The sequence below is a fragment of the Salmo trutta genome, chromosome 3, assembly GCF_901001165.1.
Source record: "Salmo trutta chromosome 3, fSalTru1.1, whole genome shotgun sequence".
NCBI classification, from domain to species: Eukaryota; Metazoa; Chordata; class Actinopteri; order Salmoniformes; family Salmonidae; genus Salmo; species Salmo trutta.
In genome coordinates this window covers 58571806-58592591 of record NC_042959.1, presented here as the reverse complement: position 1 = coordinate 58592591, position 20786 = coordinate 58571806, and the positions used below count along the sequence as shown (strand labels likewise).

The 20786-nt window shown below is 43.1% G+C and overlaps 1 protein-coding gene across 3 annotated transcripts in view; it reads right to left on the bottom strand.

Moving 5' to 3' along the window:
• LOC115180983 (zinc finger protein ZFPM2) overlaps nt 1-20786 on the bottom strand; it is a 127090-nt gene that overhangs the window by 57494 nt on the left and 48810 nt on the right. For all 3 annotated transcript variants that reach the window (XM_029743105.1, XM_029743096.1, XM_029743089.1), the window contains one exon: nt 8113-8237. In XM_029743105.1, coding sequence (XP_029598965.1) covers nt 8113-8237 — 125 coding nt within the window. The remainder of the gene's footprint in view (nt 1-8112; nt 8238-20786) is intronic.

Sequence of the window (20786 nt, the reverse complement as noted above, 5' to 3'; positions counted from 1 at the left end):
ATATGTGGTTTTTAATCAAAATAATGCAGTATAACGTGAACTCTTTAATGTGTGTGCTGATCAATAATAGTGTTGATAGAAATGTGGGGCGCAGTGAATGTCAGAGAGACCGCCAGATAATTACCATTTTACCCATCTGAAGAGACCCCAGTCTTAATATTGGTTTAAGCCCAAGAAATAATTGATGCATGCAATCACAAATTGGTTCCCAGCCTAAAATTTGGGGCCATTATTTCATTAGATGGAGCCACATTCTTTGTGCCAAAATTATTTGTGTGTCCAACATAGAAATTCAAATCCGGTTAGTGCAGATAATTGTCTGGTTTTACCAACCACATCCAAGAGGGTATTACTTTCAGACAGAAAGGATAGGTCGACTTTATATACAAAATACAAGAAATCAAATACATTGTTGTTTTTACTTCTTAGTGTGCTGTATGGTGCTGAGGCAGTCAGTGTGTTGCCAGTAAGCAGTAGCAGAGAGGTGGTGTACTGTAACTACTATCTCATGGGGTGTCTTCTTGCATATGTAATTGGATGTTGTACTGTAAATAATTGCCTGGGCATGTGCCAGTGTGATGATGATGATGATGATTTGTGTGCTTGCATGTGTGTGCATGCTTACGTGTGAGTGTGTGTATGCGTTTGTGTGCACGCGAGTACATGTGTGTGGGCGCACACCCGCATGCGCGCGGACGTCTGTGTGCGCGTCTGCCCCATCCGTACTCCACTCTCAAGTCCCACTGATTCTCCTTTCCAGCCATGTTGAATCCTCTTTCCTTATCAGGCAAGCCCAGGCCTGCATCAGGCTCTCCTTGCTATGACAGAGGCTACAACAATAGGCCTGCGATACCGCTGCTTAGCGCTGCGTTTCGAAGGGGAAACCTGCCACGGGCGCAGATTAACAACACACAGACACACAAAAAATAGATTGCAGCCTCCAAAACAAAACATTTTTCAGAATGCCTTCTCTTGATTAATGAAGCAATGACAAGAAGAAAAATATAATTTCGGAGCAGAAAAATCCGCGCCACCACTTGTTCAAGTTTAGGGGGTAGCTAACAATAAACATATTGACGGGAGAGGGTGGGAACCGGGAGGAGATAAATGTCTGAGTGATGGCTTGAATAATTTTTGTTGCTTTTTTTGGAGCATGGACGGCAGGACCTCATTTCTCACCTTGTTCTAAATGACACTATAAAACCCCTCCTGGGCCTGACAGACACCACCTCTCTCCCAGGTGCAAATTAGGACAGTATCTTGTCATTTTCCTTTTTGTCTCCACTCTCTAGGTAAGACTCTCTGTTCACAACCAAAAGGAGAGTCTACTCTTCTCAGAAAACACACATAATACTACAGACGATAAAGAATACTGTAGCAGCTAGCCTCAATCACTTGGTTGCAGTATATAATACACATATTTCTGACAAAATTCATGATAGAAATGTAGATTTTTTTGTTGTTGAAGAACTGTGAAACTAAAACAATGTCTTAATATCCTAATGTTAAGAACATGACACAGGATTTGTCTCTGCCCTTTGCTTCACATGCGACAACATTTCCACTGCCAGCTGCTTCCCTGATGTGGCTTCCTGTCTCTCCATTCAGAAACACATCACACAGGACCAAATATTACAGACAATATAGCCTACAATATACAAAAACAATGTCTCTTTCCTTCTGATATATAAGGAACAACAACAACAAATGTAGTGTTCCCAGGATATGACCATTAATGATATAAACTCACCTGCCTCCTGTTGTAGAAACATACCATGTTTCCTGTCTGTTTTAGGGGTTGCTGTCCTAAATATCTTTGCATCACTACCAACAGAGGGCTAAAGTAAAAAGATCAGCATCCACTGAAACCAGGCCTTACAATAGACCTTTATAATGAGCATGATGAGCATAGAGCAGGAGGCTCCAGCTTCAGCAACACGCATCTAGAACAGACAGGCCTCCAAATCTGCAGCTTATTATTAGCCTGAATCAATTATCAACACCTAGAGACAGAACCCAGCTAACCACGCTGGGGCCTACTCTGGCCCAGCCGTGGACCTGTTTTCACATCCTGTTCCGCTTTGTGTAATTACTACTTTTAAGACACCTGCTACTCAATAGCTTCGACACAGACGTGTCATTTAGCCCTCGATTGCAGACATTTATGTCTCAGTGTCACTATTCATTTGGGTTAATTTGGGAGTGTTGGCTGGTTGGGCCGTGCGAGTCTGGGCTGGGCTGGCTGAATGTGCTTGTCGCTCACCTGGTTGTGTGGCGGGGCTGGCTGGTGTAATTGGAGCTTAATAGTCTGATTGATCAGGGGAAGAAGTGAGAGAAGTGAAGGATGAGGCTGAGCGCTGGCAGCTCCATCAGTCAGAGAGGAGAACCCTGCCCAACCCTGGGCAGAACAGAACACAACCAAACAGGCTACTGACAAGCTGGGGTTGCAGCTTTGAGCAGCTCACTTTCTATTTCTGTCTGGGCTCTCGCTCAATGGTTTCTCTCTCTCTCTCTCTCTGGTCTCTCTCCCTCTCTCTCTCTGGTCTCTCTCCCTGGGCCCTCTCTCTCCCCCCTCTCTGTCTGGGCCCTCGGCCTCTCTCTCTGGGCCCTCTGCCTCTGCCCCTCTCTCTCTCTCTCTCACTCTCTCTTTGCCCTCTCCCTCTCCCTCGTCTCTCTCCCTCTATCTCTCTGGGCCCTCTGCTTCTCCCTCTCTCTCTATGTGACCTCTCCCTCTCTCTCTCTTCTCTCCCTTCACACACTACACAATACTCCAACCCTAGGCAATTACTTTGTTTGGACTTCAGTCCCTGAGTCCTTCTGGGATAAATCATTTATTGAAAGAACATTCTGTTTCTATGGTTGATACAACGCACTGAGAACCTGAAATCAGTTCAACGTATGCCGTGATTGACGTACCACTTATATTTCTTTCTTTGAAGACAATATCAATTGGGAAAAAGGGAGGGACATTTAGACCTAGTGTGATCATCTAACACCGATAAAGCATGAAGAACAACTTTGGTTGGAGTGTCTAACCAGAGGTGTATGTGTGTGTTAACAGGTCCCTATAGCAGCAGCAGGCTGTGTGTGGATAGCTACAGTACCTCACAACAAACCCAGCCCCCCTGCAGCATGGGGCTGCTGCCACGGCCTTCCATCAGCTGTGAAATCTGCTTTTCTCTTTGATAAAGGCTGAAGATGTGACCCTATCTCTGTCCTACAGATGTCCAGATTTCCTGTCATGCTCTCCCCACAGGTTTTTCTCTCTCTCTTTCCTCTGGTCTGCTAGTCCTGCTGGACAACTGTAATGCACCACTGTTCTCCCCCAGCATCATCCATCACTCCCTAGCCATAGAGACCCAGAGTAGACCCATAGAGAGACACAGTAGACCCACAGTAGACCCATAGAGAGCCACAGTAAACCCACAGTAGACCCATAGAGACCCACAGTAGACCCATAAAGTGCCACAGTAGACCCATAAAGAACCACAGTAGACCCATAGAGAGCCACAGCAGACCCATAGACCCATAGAGACCCACAGTAGACCCATAGAGAGTCACAGTAGACCCATAGAGACCCACAGCAGAGCCACATTAGACCCACTGAGAGCCACAGTAGACCCATAGAAACCCACCACAGAGCCACAGTAACCCATAGAGAGACACAGTAGACCCACAGTAGACCCATAGAGACCCACAGTAGACCCATAGAGTGCCACAGTAGACCCATAGAGACCCACAGTAGACCCATAGAGACCCACAGTAGACCCATAGAGTGCCACAGTAGACCCATAGAGAGCCACAGTAGACCCATAGAGACCCACAGCAGAGCCACAGTAGACCCATAGAGACCTACAGCAGACCCATAGAGAGCCACAGAGACCCACAGCAGACCCACTGAGACCGATAGACAACCACTGTAGACCCATAGAGAGCCACAGTAGACCCACAGTAGACCCATAGAGAGCCACAGTAGACCCATAGAGACCCATAGAGACCTACAGTAGACCCATAGAGAGTCACAACAGACCCACAGTACACCTATAGAGACCCACAGAAAACCCATAGAGACCCACATCAGACCCACAGTAGACCCACTGAGAGCCACAGCAGACCCACAGTACACCCATAGAGACCCACAGCAGACTTACCGAGAGCCACAGTAGATGGGACCGCCCGGTTTCTCTGGCTGCTGCCTCTGTCTGGCTCTGGGGACCAGCACTACAGACTCACCACCTCTCACCAGACTATGGAATGGATGTGGTTGGATAACCCAAGCTGACATGATGTAGTAGTAAAAAAAAGGTAGCTCTTTTTTATATCAGGGTTCCGCTAGAACTGCAAACTGTATTGTTAGGGGATCTGAAAAACCCCGATCAGCCAATGGAAAATTAGGAATATATGCATAATTATTTGACTACATGTACTGTACATATTAGTGAAAATAGCTGTAAGTTGTAGGGCCGGGATGATACCAGTATCACTATACTCGTAAGTATCGTGGTAAGAAAACAGCCCTAATGTTAGAAACAGATTATTATTTAACTAGGCAAGTTAGTTAAGAACAAATTCTTATTTACAATGACGGCCTAGGGAACAGTGGGTTAACTGCCTTGTTCAGGGGCAGATCGACAGATTTTTACCTTGTCAGCTCAGGGATTTGATCTCGCAACCTTTCTGTTACCAGTCCAACACTCTAACCACTAGGCTACCTGCCACCCCTAACCACTAGGCTACCTGCCGCCCCTACACTCTAACCACTAAGCTACCTGCCGCCCCTAAACTCTAACCACTAGGCTACCTGCCGCCCCTACACTCTAACCACTAAGCTACCTGCCGCCCCTAAACTCTAACCACTAGGCTACCTGCCGCCCCTACACTCTAACCACTAGGCTACCTGCCGCCCCTACACTCTAACCACTAGGCTACCTGCCGCCCCATTATGCTGTCATCCAGAGTCACATTGATTTACTTTCAGCTATAACACGTAACATTTGACACAGCAGGAGTTTGGTCTGCTTTGTGTTTACATTTTTGCCATGGAAAAATATTGCAATACTGATATCGTCCCGGTCCTAGTAGTCCGTTAGTTTACTCCAATCAGGGGAGGGGTGGTAGTGTAAACAAAAAAACGTGGGGATTAGAAATGATGCAAACAATTACATTTATAGAACCATAAATCGATCCTCAATATTAAAGCTGATCTAGCTTTGTTCAACCCCCCCACCCCAAAAAACGAATCGCTGACCAACGCTGAATAAAGTAACACCAGTAACCAAATCATTTTCTCGCAATAAATGGATAAACGTTTGCTCAAAATAAAAAAAGGTGCATTAACTGTGTTTACCCTACACTACACCACTGGTGATGAGAAACCTTGCCTGAGACCTGAAGAATTGCATTAGCTCCATCTTGAATCCTAGGCTTTAGCTCAGCTAGCTAACACAGTTTGCATGCAGTTACCACTCGTCCACTCTGACTCCTGAACACTACGCTCCTCATTAGTGTAATCATCAGACTCACAACTGGCCAGCCCTGACAATCTCTGCTACTACTATGATGGACAGCACCACAACTGCCAGCTTTACGGAATAATCACAATGAATCTCTGCATCATGGGACTTTTTCAAGTGGTGAGACCGCATGGCTTACAGTACTAGCTAACTTTGAATGTATGCTACAATCATGGAAGACGCCTTGATCTAGATACAGAAGTCTGCGAGTGACGTGTCTGAAAGACCCTTTTCCATTCCATCGAGGGCATATCAATATCACACGAGAAGCTCACGTGTTTCCAGCTTGGATTTCAAAGTGTGAGAGAGAAAGACAGGTGACGTTAATGCCTTAGAGCTGCCATGCCATTGGGTAATTCATTCACCTCTGTGGTTTCACAATCTAACATAGAGAGAAGAGATTTAATAGTCCCTAGAGGTCATACTTCATGAGAATGACTGAGAGCCCCTCTTGGGTGAATGAAGTAGAGACCCATGAAACAATCAGGGTTTATTTCTGCCTTCAAATGCTTTATACTGCCTTCCTGACCCTGTAGAGGAACACGAGGCTGGTCTGACATGCATCAAAACTACCCAGCTTTCTCTTTTCTTTCTCCCTCACATTGCTCTTTTCTCTTAGTCCCTATTTTATTTCACCTCCTAAGGCTTTCTCTGGTTGGGTGAGACATTAGAGCTGCGTTCTGTCTTTTAATGGCAGTATATTGTTAAGACACAGAATACAACTAAGTCCCTTTCCTCCCTCACTTGAAAACAAGAGCTAAAATACCTTTCTGGGGAAGTTGCCAATGGGGTTTTTACAGTACTACTGTCTATATACCAGCAAAACTCCTTAACGACCAGGTGGTTGGTAATACAAGCCGTGCAGTGTAAGATGAGTCCCTGATGGAAATAGCAGAGAATTGATTGCCAGCTTTCTTGTTTATCTATAGGTTTGGTGAATATGAAGTATGTTCGTATCACAGTAAAACAGGCAGCTCAATAAAACCAAAATACGTTACTCGAGTTCAGCTAGGCTTTAATGATGTATTGTGTGAAGTTGCTAACAGCCAGCAGCTCATTTGAGAGATGACTGAGACTAAGAGAAGAGAGAGGAGAGGAGGGCAAGCAGCGAAGCATAGCATATGTACCCATGAGAATAGACACAGACAGGAGAGATCCTTAAAGGCAATATGCCAGAGAGCTCTTCCTTTACCTTTAATTGAGAGAAGATGTTATATTCTTTGTAACCCCTCCACAACTCATTACAGGTGAAGCCTAGCACCTGGCTCAGCCTGAAGATAGGAGGATCTCAGGGAAGGATTCAGGCGAAGGCAGAGGGCTGTAACTAACAATCTAGAACATTACAATATTGTCCAACAGCTCGGTCTCTTAGAATGTGAACAGTTTAAAATGTAGTTAGTTCAGCACGCAGCGTTACTATATCTTAACTTCATTTTTATGAAGTATACAAATACAAACCTTTAGTACAAATACTCTGATAACTGCATCTCAACCATATGAGGATGCATTTGACACTACTTGTTCACTCTGAGGGCAATAGACTGTCACATTGGCTACCCACCTTTCATGTAAATTCATGCAAAAATAGAAGAGAACTATATTTGCATGTCATGCACAGTAGTGGCTTGAGGTGTTCATCCTTAGAATCACTCTTTGCTTGAGGATAACAGGCCTGGACCCGAAAAGAGTCCATATTTCATGGTTAGATGAAATATTTAAAGCCATTGATGACTTTAGAACCGTGAGGGGAGCTTAGAAAACAGTCAGAAACAGCTCAGAGAATGATTTAATAAAGTTATAGCGTTAAAGAAATCCGCGAGAACGGGCAGGGCCTCTGAGTCTAAAATCCTCGTGGACTTTTCCTTATGTTTCTTAACAGGATGAATGTGAGATTGGTTACAATTTTTAATAAGAATTTTCTTAATTAATCCAAATGAAAATGAAATATCAAAACCCTGGAGGACTCGTCATTTCACCAGAGCACCAGGTCAACATATTTTCCAGCCGTTAAAGAGGAACTTCACTGGGATGTCTTAAGACAAGAGGGGCCAGCTGATTGATGTAAAGCTGGGGTGAGAATAGCAACATCAAATATAATGGATCGTTAGTTCATTGAATCGAGGGTCTGGACTCAACTAAAAAAAAATACCAATTAAAGTGTTTAGTCGTAAAATATGCAGCTTAAATGGTTGAAATGAATGCAGATCAAAGCCTTTTGTGAGGGCCAATTTGATCCCTGAACAGTCAACTCTATGGGTCTGACTGTCATGGGAATTGGTAGCCTCCTCCTTCCAGTTGACTAGGCTTTACCCCTACCCACTCACTCTCACTGTATTGTACTGGTGGAAGGAACTTCATACTAGCCTGGCAGGCAAGGCCTCTACGAACAACAGATGACTGGTGAACTAAAAACAAACTTTTTAAAACATTTTTAGCAAAGTGAAGGTTAGGTTATGGACCAAAGTCTTGAGAAAAAGGGTGACAGATAATTTGGTGGTATTCTCTGTTTTTTTTTCATGTTCCCAGAGCAGCCCCAGTAACAATGTGACTCTGACAGAATAAGTGAAAGAAAGAGACAGACATTAAAAGCATGACCTACCATGCCGCTGCCATCGATGTTCATCTCGATCTTCCCGTTGAAAGGTCCCCACGTGGTTCCCACAGGGAGCTGCTGCCGGCTGTGGATACGTCGCTCTCCATCCTTGTGGAACGCATCCAGCTCTCCTATAAAACACCAAGCATCGAAACAGTCACCATATCATAAAACACCAGGAATCTCAAAACAGCCAAATCCTCCAGTTCCCTACAAAACACAGTCATTAGTATCATTTGTCCTTAAATAAACCTCAAAGATCATTGCAAAAGTGCTCCTCTTTCTTTTTCTGGGATACTGTAGTCATCTTGTGAAGTGTCCTGGTATTTGGCTTTATTTGTTAACCATTATCCATTAAAAAAATATATGTTTTATTGTTACATGCGCAAGATGGGGCGGCAGCGTAGCCTAGTGGTTAGTGCGTTAGTCCGAAAGGTTGCAAGTTCGAATCCCCGAGCTGACAAGGTACAAATCTTTCGTTCTGCCCCTGAACAAGGCAGTTAACCCACTGTTCCTAGGCTGTCACTGAAAATAAGAATTTGTTCTTAACTGACTTGCCTAGTTAAATAAAGGTAAAATAGGTGCAGCGAAATGTGTTGTTTTACAGGGTCAGCCATAGTAGTATGGCACCCCTGGAGCAAATTAAGGTTAAGTGCCTTGCTCAAGGGCACATTGACAGATGACTATTTCTTTCCCCCATGCATATAAAAGAGAGACACTACAGTCCCTCATGTTCATAAAACACTAAACAGTGCAGGTTAAGCCATCTGCTTATAAAGCCAAAATAATCAGGAGTGAATCCACCATCATCATCAGTTGGAGGGTTTCAAATCAAAACAAATCAAAACAACAGGCCGGTAACCTTGCCTGAAAGATGTCTTCTCTAGAGATAATCTCTGTGAGACATCTCAGGGCCAGGCTCAGTGACTGGCAGGCAGCGAGAGAGGCAGCGGATTGATCCAGGAAGAAGCTAGGCCCCTTGTTAGTGCTGTGCACAGCTACACTTAATGAACTGTGTAACAGGATAGCACTGTTAGCGCAGCTAGCTAAAACACCCCCGCTATCTTATCTCTTAGATTCAGTGTACTTTTTTGGGACAGTGATTAATAAAAGAGTTACGATAATTGGGGCCGTAGCGTGGTCACCGCTGGGTTTCTGGGGGAGAGGAAAGTCATGCAGGCCTCTCAAGTGCACATTTCCGCCCGGTCGCCTTGACAACCTCTGAGTGCCCTGGTTGGAGGATTTAGACCCTCAACCCCCTCAAGCACTATCTGCTTTATCTTCCTGTGAACGTCTACTCTCCCTCTGACTGAGCCCAAGTGTTATGATTGTCTTCAGCACTCTAACTTATCACCCTTTTATTGAGGCACATTTTCATTCAATCTTCACGCCTTTGTTACTGTAAAGTGAATGCAATATACAGTACGGCACAATCTATACAGACTCAGAAGGTATTCATGTATTTCTCATATTTGATACGTTCTTACTGTAGTTACCGCACATGTATGAACCATACATTTAGTTTGCAACATTTATTTTAACCTAGATGTGCACTGATGTTGTAGCTAATCAGTATTCTGGGCATGTATTCCATGCATGTTGAGTGAAGTGAAATGATCACTGAACTTTATAATAACACTCCTGTGATATAATGACCTATTCAGACGAGGTCTATACTGTAAATATCAGCCTTGTATCAGTGACACGCTATTGTGTCAGTCTGTTTGTATGGAAATGCTTTCATCTAATGTGCTCCTTCTCATGCATAAACAACATTGGGTGACGGGTGGCTACGCTAACAATAGGCTACGTTGTTGTTGTTTCCTAAAGATCACACACACCTGGGTCACATCACACCCTGGAGTCAGGAAGAGTTCTCTTCAGAAATACTTCATTCTCTGTTGATGCCATCAGCTACACACTCCGCTATAAAATGCCCCTACATTTCAAGAACATTACAGCCCGAACAATTACTTGAATTTAGCTAAATGTACAAATATATGCCAAAACTAGAATCAAACAGAGTAATATTCTCATCTCAATACTCTAAACGTTCCTTTCTGTATGATACCAATGACACCACTGCCTACTGTATGTCCAGACAGGCTACTAAACTTTATTTTGTGGAAGAATTAACTGGGATGATTATCTCTGTCCTCCTCCTCCGCTCTGTCTGTTGCCCACTGCGTTACTGACGGTGTGGTGGAAGGTGGCTAAGCTCATTAAGAGGGAAATGATTAAACATTGGAGCACAGCTGGCCACCATCAGAGGCAGCAGGCTCCCTCAGTGCGATGCAAGGGAGAAGGAGCGCATGCAGCCACCGCTTGATGCATTCTGTCTGTCCTCTGATAAGAGCGAGGCCCTTTAACCACTTGGATGCTAGTTCCTGTTTAGCCCTGTTGACACACCGACCGCTAGCTACAGCCATCCCCAGCGGGCGGGTAGTCTCTCTCTCTTTCTCTGTCTCTCTTTCCCCCTCTCGCTCTCTCTCCCCCTCCCCTCTCTCTGGTTGATACGAGATGGGGGGATGGGAGTAGTAGGTGTGTGAGAGAGAAGGGAGAGGGGGGTACAATTCAATTGGAGGTTTGAGGTCCTGATACAGTGTCTGTGTGCCAGTTGTTTGTGTCCCGTACCAAATGTTGCCTGAGGACCTTGGCTTCCAGCTGGTGTGTCACATCTGTTGCAGATACAATCCTCCGACCTCAACAAAAACACCAGCTGAAAAATAATAAGCCTTCATACTTTATCTCTCCATTTGCCACCAGCATTTAGGAGTCCACTATCTATAGATAAAGAATATATAGATATGCATTATGATAACAGACAACTGGTTTTATCTAAATGGGGTCTGTGGACAGTCTATACTCCCTGATATCTATGTTACTTTGGATGGTCAGAGCGAAGAAGCCTCCTTTGGGAAATCTTTAGCCCAGCCAAAATGAACACTGTTTGTCAAACGTTTCCTCTCTGAGGTACTGAGACTATTTTAAAAGACTACAACTCAAGTGCCAAAACTCTCACCTTCTCACCCTGCTCATTACCTTAACAAACATTAATGACAAAATAAAAAATAAACACTCACTGTACTGAACCCTTTCTCACAAATCAAAGACAAGGCCTGAAGAAAGAGTGGCCTTCAGTGAGCTCCAGTACAGGGGGCTTTGACAAACCCTACCCTGCTCTGTCCCCCTCTACGTCGCTCAACACCCAATAGTGAAATGCCACGGTTCTTGGCAAGAGGCAACTGATGATGTGACTAAAGAGTCCCCCCCCCCCTTCGATAAGATCATCATCTGTCGCTAGACTCTGGGGTCTGTTCCTGCTCTCTCTGGTCTCCACTGATACTTGGCAGCCCAATGAATGTCCCTTTGTGTGTGGAGAGATCCTCCTCAGATAGCACCCAAGATGCTCCACGCTGGCATCTGTTTGTTTTGCTGTTATGGCAGACAGAGGGACAGAGAGAAAGAGGAATAGGGAACCTCATCGTCTCTCCCTGCGTCTCTCTTCACTGGCATAGCTCGGAATGCTAATGAGCAGTGTCTCAGTGGCAGGGTGCCATCTTGGTGTGATTTAAAGAATAGATGGTGGAGGGGTGGGAGAGGGAGAGTGAGAGACAGACACCCCAAAGCTGAACCCATGACCTCTTTTATAAATCCACTATTAGATCTCCAATAACATGACCTGTTCTTTAAAATGAAGAACATTTGCCCTCACCTCCATTCAAGAGGTATCTATATAGGTACAGTCCACATACAGTAACACCGTAGTTCAATCCATGTGAGCCAGTGAAGTATGTTCTGAATGGTGGGTGCAGTAGGTTCAGTAGTAAACAATCACTCAACCATAAGATCACTTTCTATGTGGCAATATGGCATTCAAGGGACTCAGAATGTTACCACAGAAATGTTACCACAGAAATGTTACCACAGAAATGTTACCACAAAATCTCAATGTATAAAATGTTTGAACACTATGGTGGATTCCTAATGGATGATGATGGATAGACTTTGTATTCAAATATTCTTCCATATAATAATGTTCTCCACATCTCCTGGTGTGGAACTTCATCCAATTTGGATTTAACTTAATATCATTTCTCTACAGTGAGGGTCATAAATGACAAATGACAGTGTTAGGTGGCTGCAGATTAACAGTGGTTTGACTGTAGCCATTTAAATCATTAATATTAGTTCAGTGACCAACTGAAAACTAAGACTTACCTTGGTCGCCTATACACATTCTAGTTATATGTATTTATACATAAATAAATCCTATTTCCATGGTTAAATATTTTTTCAACTAATAAAACCACTTTCCTACTATCCCTTGACTGTAACAATTGGAAACAAAATACAATCTAATGTAATATTATTTTGCTTAAAAACAACAATTCACTGGATATTCACTTGATATCATAAAATGGTAACAATTGAAACCATGTCAATCTACGTAGAGAGGTGTACAGTAGAGTAAGAGACTGCTGTGACAACGTTCAATAATAACCCCATGTCTATCAGTTCACAGACGCAGCTATCACAACCATCGCTATTGACGGAACAGGTTATAGAAGTGCCAAATGGGATACAAATGAATATACCACATGGAGCATATAGAGGGTGAAATGGAACGTACAGTATCTCTCCACAAAAGGTGCTACATCTCTAAAGGAGCAGAGATGTGATATGAAATGTTACAGCTGAAGGAGAAATGCCAGTGTGCCGTGATAAGAGAGCGATGAACTTTCCTCCCCTTCCCCTAAACCTCCATTATCAGGTCCAAGAGAACAAAATGCATCATTTATAACCCAGAGCAGCACTATTATCTCTGGGCAAGACACTTGTTTTAAAACACAGATGGACCTTTTCCCTCCTCCTCCTCCTCCTCCTCCTCCTCCTCCTCCTCCTCCACCTCCTCTCCCTCTCTCCCAGACGAGAACCCCCTGCTTGTCTGGCTCACACCCTCCTTTTGAGCAGCGGGAGGGAGGAGAAACTTGACCATTTTGGGAGAGCAAGTTTCCTAGACAACCGCATGTGCTTGGCTAAGAGGAAGGGGTACAGGGAAAGGGTTGGCCCCTATAGTTCAGCCTTGTTTTGAGGACACTCCTATAGTTCAGCCTTGTTTTGAGGACACTCCTATAGTTCAGCCTTGTTTTGAGGACACTCCTATAGGTCAGCCTTGTTTTGAGGACATTCCTATAGGTCAGTCTTATACACCATATTACTGTCCTGCTAATGTTCCTGGGCCCTGTAGGCTAAACTGCTGAGAAAACTGTTCCAAATGGTTGTCCAATCAGTCAGGCTATTTTTATATCTATTTTTTTTTTACCTTTATTTAACTAGGCAAGTCAGTTAAGAATACATTCTTATTTACAAATGTACAATTTTTCCAAAAGGAAAAAGGCCTCCTGCGGGGACGTGGGCTGGGATAAAAAAAAACGATATTAATATAGGACAAAACACACATCACGACAATAGAGACACCACAACACTACATAAAGAGAGACCTAAGACAACTAAGTAGCATGGCAGCAACACATGACAACACAGCATGGTAGCAACACAACATGACAACACAGCATGGTAGCAACACAACATGACAGCAACATGGTAGCAACACATGACAACAACATGTTAGCAACACAACATGATGTAGTTATTTCGAAATAAATATGCATTCAAAATGCCAGGCTTTTGAGCGGTTATTCAAATAACAGGCTATTCACTGCCGTTTACAGACTAGACTAGAGTTTTGCACTCACTTGAAAACAATCATAACATTCTTCATACGCTTCTAACTTAGGCTATAGGCTACACCTCAAGCCAGTCTGTCTTCATTGTTCTGTTTCGCAAGTACGCACCTTGCCTATCCGCTGTCACGGCTATTCCTTTTAAATCTTGTGGAGCCCCAGGAAAAGCCAGACTACAAAAGCTTGTTGGACACATAGGCTTATTTTCTTTAACGGGCGGGGAGTTGGAAAGGATAAACCTATATTTTCCTATAGTATGACTATCTTAACACCGGGCTATATCCTGACAAAATAGGCCTACACCATATGAGTGGCCTGATAATGTATATTTCTGGGCCTTCTAAACTGTAGGGAATAGACCCAAACTGATCAACATGGATGCATAATCAGGCCTAGCCTGCTATACAGTATATACATGTGATATGAGTAATCTAACATATGTATCATTATTAAAGTGGCATTGTTTAAAGTGACTAGTGATCTTTATTAAAGTGTCCAGTGATTGGGTCTCAATGTAGGCAGCAGCCTCACTGAGTTAGTGATGGCTGTTTAACAGTCTGATGGCCTTGAGATAGAAGCTGTTTTTCAGTCTCTCGGTCCCAGCTTTGATGCACCTGTACTGACCTTGCCTTCTGGATGATAGCGGGGTGAACAGGCAGTGGCTCGGGTGGTTGATGTCCTTGATGATCTTTTTGGCCTTCCTGTGACATTGGGTGCTGTAGGTGTCATGGAGGACAGGTAGTTTGCCCCCGGTGATACGTTGTGTACTGCACCAGCATCTGGAGAGCCTTGCGGTTGAGGGCGGTGCAGTTGCTGTACCAGGCGGTGATACAGCCCAACAGGATGCTCTCGATTGTGCATCTGTAAAAGTTTGTCAGGGTTTTGGGTGACAGGCCACATTTCTTCAGCCTCCTGAGGTTGAAGAGGCGCTGTTGCACCTTCTTCACCACACTGTCTGTGTGGGTGGACCATTTCAGTTGGTCTGTGATGTGTACGTCCAGGACCTTAAAACTTTCCACCTTCTCTGTACCTTCGATGTGGATAGGGGGGTGCTCCCTCTGCTGTTTCCTGAAGTCCACGATCATCTCCTTTGTTTTGTTGACGTTGAGTGTGAGGTTATTTTCCTGACACCACACTCCGAGGGCCCTCACCTCCTCCCTGTAGGCCATCTCGTCGTTGTTGGTAATCAAGCCTACCACTGTAGTGTCGTCTGCACACTTGATGATTGAGTTGGAGGTGTGCATGGCCACGCAGTCGTGGATGAACAGGGAGTACAGGAGAGGGCTGAGCACACACCCTTGTGGGGCCCCAGTGCTGAGGGTCAGCGAAGTGGAGATGTTGTTTCCTACCTTCACCAACTGGGCCTGTCAGAAAGTCCAGGACTCAGCCGCACAGGGAGGGGGTTGAGACCCAGGGCCTCCAGCTTAATGATGAGCTTGGAGGGTACTAACTATGTTGTTGAATGCTGAGCTGTAGTCAATGAACAGCATTCTTACATAGGTATTATTTTTGTCCAGATGGGATTGTCCAGATTGTGTCATCTGTGGACCTGTATGGTCGGTATACAAACTGAAGTGGGTCTAGGGTGGCCGGTAAGGTGGCGGTGATATGATCCTTGACTAGCCTCTCAAAGCACTTAATGATGATAGAAGTGAGTGCTACAGGGTGGTAGTCATTTAGTTCAGTTATCTTTGCCTTCTTGGGTAGAGGAACAATGGTAGCCATCTTGAAGCATGTGGGGACAACAGACTGGGATAGGGAGCGATTAAATATGCCTGTAAACACACCAGCCAGCTGGTCTGCGCATGCTCTGAGGACGCGGCTAGTGATGCCGCAAATTAGGCTACATCACAGTTTACACCCTATGGACAATACTTGTGTATTCACTTGATAACAATAATACTTTCCTCATTGCATTGTGTTGTTGTAGCCCAGGTATAATCATTTGGTGTAAAAACGTAGGCCTAATCAATAGTGGAGCTTTAAGTGCCCTGGAACCACAGAGCGCAGCCTGGAGGAATGCACTACTGATCTGTCATTTCAGAATCTCTTAACTTATTTTTCTTGCACTTTGACAAGTACATATTTAGCCTATAGCCCTAAATATTTATCTAATGAATGGCCTAATATCTAGCTAATATTTATCTAATGAATGGCCTAATATCTAGCTAATATTTATCTAATGAATGGCCTAATATCTAGCTAATATTTATCTAATGAATGGCCTAATATCTAGCTAATATTTATCTAATGAATGGCCTAATATCTAGCTAATATTTATCTAATGAATGGCCTAATATCTAGCTAATATTTATCTAATGAATGGCCTAATATCTAGCTAATATTTAGCGTCTTACTTCAGCTACACATCCCTAGCCTCTCTCTCCCAGCTATTCCTGTGCGCAATAGGCTATAGGCAACGGACGCAAGACTCTCCTCTTCTCGTGAAATCCCAGGAAAAGCTATAGGCTACAAAATCTATAGGACATTTATTTTGATCATGTTTTATACTAGGCCTTATAGCCTATTCAAGGAAAGAAGCAGGCTTGCCCTTGCTAATTGCTGAATGTAAAACAGGCCTACAGCTTAGAAAATGCATGTTGGGAAAGTTGAGGAAAGAATGTGCATTGGTGTGATCACTTTTGGCCGGTTATGATAACATTGTTGCACTGATGCATTGCAAATAGTTGCACAGGACATACAGAGATGAGCACAGTGAAAAAGAAGACCAAACGAATTGACAACTATTAGAAAAATTGAAATCACTTGCAAACCACTTGAGCAACGAGGCAATGACATGCTGTAAAAGATGTGCAGGGTAAACAGCGTATGTTGTTGAATTGGTACATTTAGAACACAAGTTACTATATTATTTTACATTAGGCTTACATGTACATTGAAGTATTATTTGCAGTTGTCACTATGACAACGAACACACCCTGGAAGCACTGAATGGTCTAAACCAGTATCTCTGCGTTAGAGACCTCCTGAATGGTCTTGTGTTACAGACCTCCTGAATGGTCTTGTGTTACAGACCTCCTGAATGGTCTTGTGTTACAGACCTCCTGAATGGTCTTGTGTTACAGACCTCCTGAATGGTCTTGTGTTACCACCTTATTAATAGTCCGATTGACAGGCGTAGGACTGATTGACAGGCGTAGGACTGATTGACAGGCGTAGGACTGATTGACAGGCGTAGGACTGAAGAACGATAAACTATAAACTTTCCTCTAGTGTGGATGCTCACCAACGTTTTCTAGTTATGTAGCCTATAGTTTATTATTATAGTTATTGGATTGGATTGGTGGCCTTAAGTCTGCCACAACACAACTAACGTTATTCTCACAACAAAACTATCCTACTAGTAGATCCAGCTAATGTTAGCGAACTTGAATTAAATACATTTCAATTACACATACCCTTATTTACTTGACTTTTATACTCTATAAATTGACTTTTTCAAATCATTTACTCCGGCAAGTTTGCCACTGGCGCACTGCAGTAGGGAAATGAAGCGGAAGTGGAATCTATCACTTCCGTTGTTTGGCTGTGCCCATAGCAACGTTTGAAAAGGAGGTGGATCGATCAGCCTTGGTTTGAGGACACTCCTATAGGCCAGATTTGTTTTGAGGACACTCCTATAGGTCAGATTTGTTTTGAGGACACTCCTATAGGTCAGATTTGTTTTGAGGACACTCCTATAGGTCAGATTTGTTTTGAGGACACTCCTATAAGTCAGATTTGTTTTGAGGACACTCCTATAAGTCAGATTTGTTTTGAGGACACTCCTATAGGTCAGATTTGTTTTGAGGCCCACAAGACAGGCAAGGGTTTGTTGTAGGAAAAGTTAAACAGGGCATAAGAGATTAGGACATTTTAGCCAAAGATATAGATACTGTCTGTGATTTTAGCCCTGACACAAAGCAGAGAGGACCGGGGTGATTCTATTGCTAACATGCACAATGTATGCAAAGTATAGTTTCATACAAAGAAGTTGATTAAAAAGGTAGAAAACGTTCTATTTATTCTGGCAGGTTGAGAATATAATATATTGTTGCTGTTTAGATCCCCTTCAATCACAAGAGGGAAATCAGAGAACTGTAATATGAACAGGAAATACATCTACCATCTACTGAGAACTTGTCTCTGATGTATATAATTGACGTAAACACTGAGGCGGTATGCTATCATTGAACAATAGGAGTATGCCAGTTGTCAAGTCCTCAGTTTGATCAAAAGCCTAGTGAAGTTGGCAGTAAGCATAAAGACAACAATCTCCAACACATCCATCTTATACAAGTGCCACACTGTCTATTGATAGCTGGTAAAACAAGACAGGAAAACTTAAAAGGATGAAAGTCTCCCCACACAGATATCTCAAACAACATCTAGAGGACGCCACATTATTTGTTGTTGATTTGATTGTTTTACATGTTGAGAAGCATCAGAAGGATATCACTCCTATTTTGCCTGTCAGATGGACTGAATAATTGTTTCTATTCGATTCTATATGTTTATAAGTAAAGCATTCACATACCGGTATGACCGGGTGGATGCCTGCTAAAACACAAAAGCTTTACAGAATTTTATGAACAAAACTAGTGAAGTTTAGAACACTTGCTTTCATTCAAAAACAAACAATATATATATCCAATCACTTCTAAGAGAGGAACATACATTTATGGAAATAAATCAGGCAAACATGGCTATAGTAGCAAACATATTTACAGTAGTAACTGTTAACTATGGGATTGAATTTAAAACTTAATTTACAGACTGGAGTATTTCAAAGAGCTCCTGAAACCTCTTCCCCAAGTCAATTACGAGATTTCAAACTTTCCGTAAACAGGAATTCTGTTTTTCCTGGGTGACCTAGTTGTGTTTTGTGAGTAGGTTTTAGCCGGAGCAGTTTGACAGTCAACAGATAAGATGGATTAAGCTTTTTTTCATCCAGTTTTGATGTGAACAGCGTAAAAGCGGGTTAAATCATCCAGTTTCAGGAGTATTTTTAAATGCCTGGAGATAGTGTGATAAAGAGGATAAACCTAAGACTTGGGCTGGGAAGGTCAAGGTGGCGGTTTTAGAGAGCAACTACCCGCTGATGAGGCCAGCTCCCTGTCTCTCTCAGAGCAGACTGGGTATAGCAGCCAAGCCCACCTCTCATCACCGCCAGAACAGATACATGTGACGAGTGAAACAAAATCCACCAAGCCCACTACGGGCGGCATCAAAGAGCCATGCACCTACTGTTTGTCGGTGTGTGTGTGTGTGTGTGTGTGTGTGTATGTGTGTGTGTGTGTGTGTGTATATATGTGTGTGTGTGTGTGTGTGTGTGTGTGTGTGTGTGTGTGTGTGTGTGTGTGTGTGTGTGTGTGTGTGTGTGTGTGTGTGTGTGAGTGTGTGTGTGTGTGTGTGTGTTTTCAGGGGAAATGGGAGTATAGGTGATGTATAGTACATGAGGTCTATATAGTACAGAGATGGTCCTCTGTAGCTCAGCGGGTAGAGCACGGCATCACTGAGTTGAAGTGATGGTTAAGGTGAGTGAGCATTACAGAGTTTAAAATCACCCGACTGGCTTTCTGATTAGAATCCTCACTAACTGATTTACATCAGACATACTGTACTGTACTGTACTGTACTGTACTGTACTGTAGGATCTATTACCATAAATCATCAGACATACTGTACTGTACTGTAGGATCTGTTACCATAAATCATCAGACATACTGTACTGTACTGTAGGATCTGTTACCATAAATCATCAGACATACTGTACTGTACTGTAGGATCTGTTACCATAAATCATCAGACATACTGTACTGTACTGTAGGATCTATTACCATAAATCATCAGACATACTGTACTGTACTGTAGGATCTATTACCATAAATCATCAGACATACTGTACTGTACTGTAGGATCTGTTACCATAAATCATCAGACATACTGTACTGTACTGTAGGATCTGTTACCATAAATCATCAGACATACTGTACTGTACTGTACTGTAGGATTTATTACCATAAATCATCAGACATACTGTACTGTACTGTACTGTACTGTAGGATCTATTACCATAAATGACTCCTGGCAGAAGGAGCAGAAAGTATGTATGGAGCAGAAAGTAAAATAATAAATAATAAGATAATTAATCAAAATAATTCAATATACTGCCTTTAACAAGAAATACAAAAATATTACAATATAAATCATATTTTGTGAGGCAATTATACACTGTAACAGTAACTGCATCTTTTAATTACAGTAATAGTGCAGTTTGTTCAATTTAAAGTGAAATAAATACATACTGCATATATGCACCTTTCAACATACAGTATGGTGATTGAAGTCTGTCAAATTCTCTCCAACCTGACTTCAGACATGCTCAGTGGACAGAGGAAGTGACTGCCACAGTCATGTGATCTGCTCTAGCCAATCCTGAATCACATGTACATTTTAAGTCACGTGGTGGTGGAAAGACTATTGAGAATAGAAGGCACCCCAAATAACAACACATCTAATTGACCAAAAATAATCACAATCGGATTACTACTCACTTCCATAACATGCTATAACATAACATATCACCCCCGTTCAGATGGGAGACAAGTGAAGTTCGGTACGTTGGAGACATTAGGGACATATTTAGCAACATTTTGTGGATGGCTTTTCCCCCACTGCTTCCCATGTCAGTGACAGGGGAGAGTAATCCTATACACAGACTGCTATTGTGAAATGAGAAACTAGCCTCCTTCACTGCCAGAGACCAGATGCACCTCTCTCTCTATCCTAATCTGTAAACGACTTAAAGGAGCCTTATCTCCGGGCTCTTCTGCTTCATTTCATGCTTGATTTACTTTAATTTGTCTGATAGGGCACGAGGATTTGGAAATGGCCCATCTTTCGGCGGAAAATGTTCTGATTTTTCTCCGG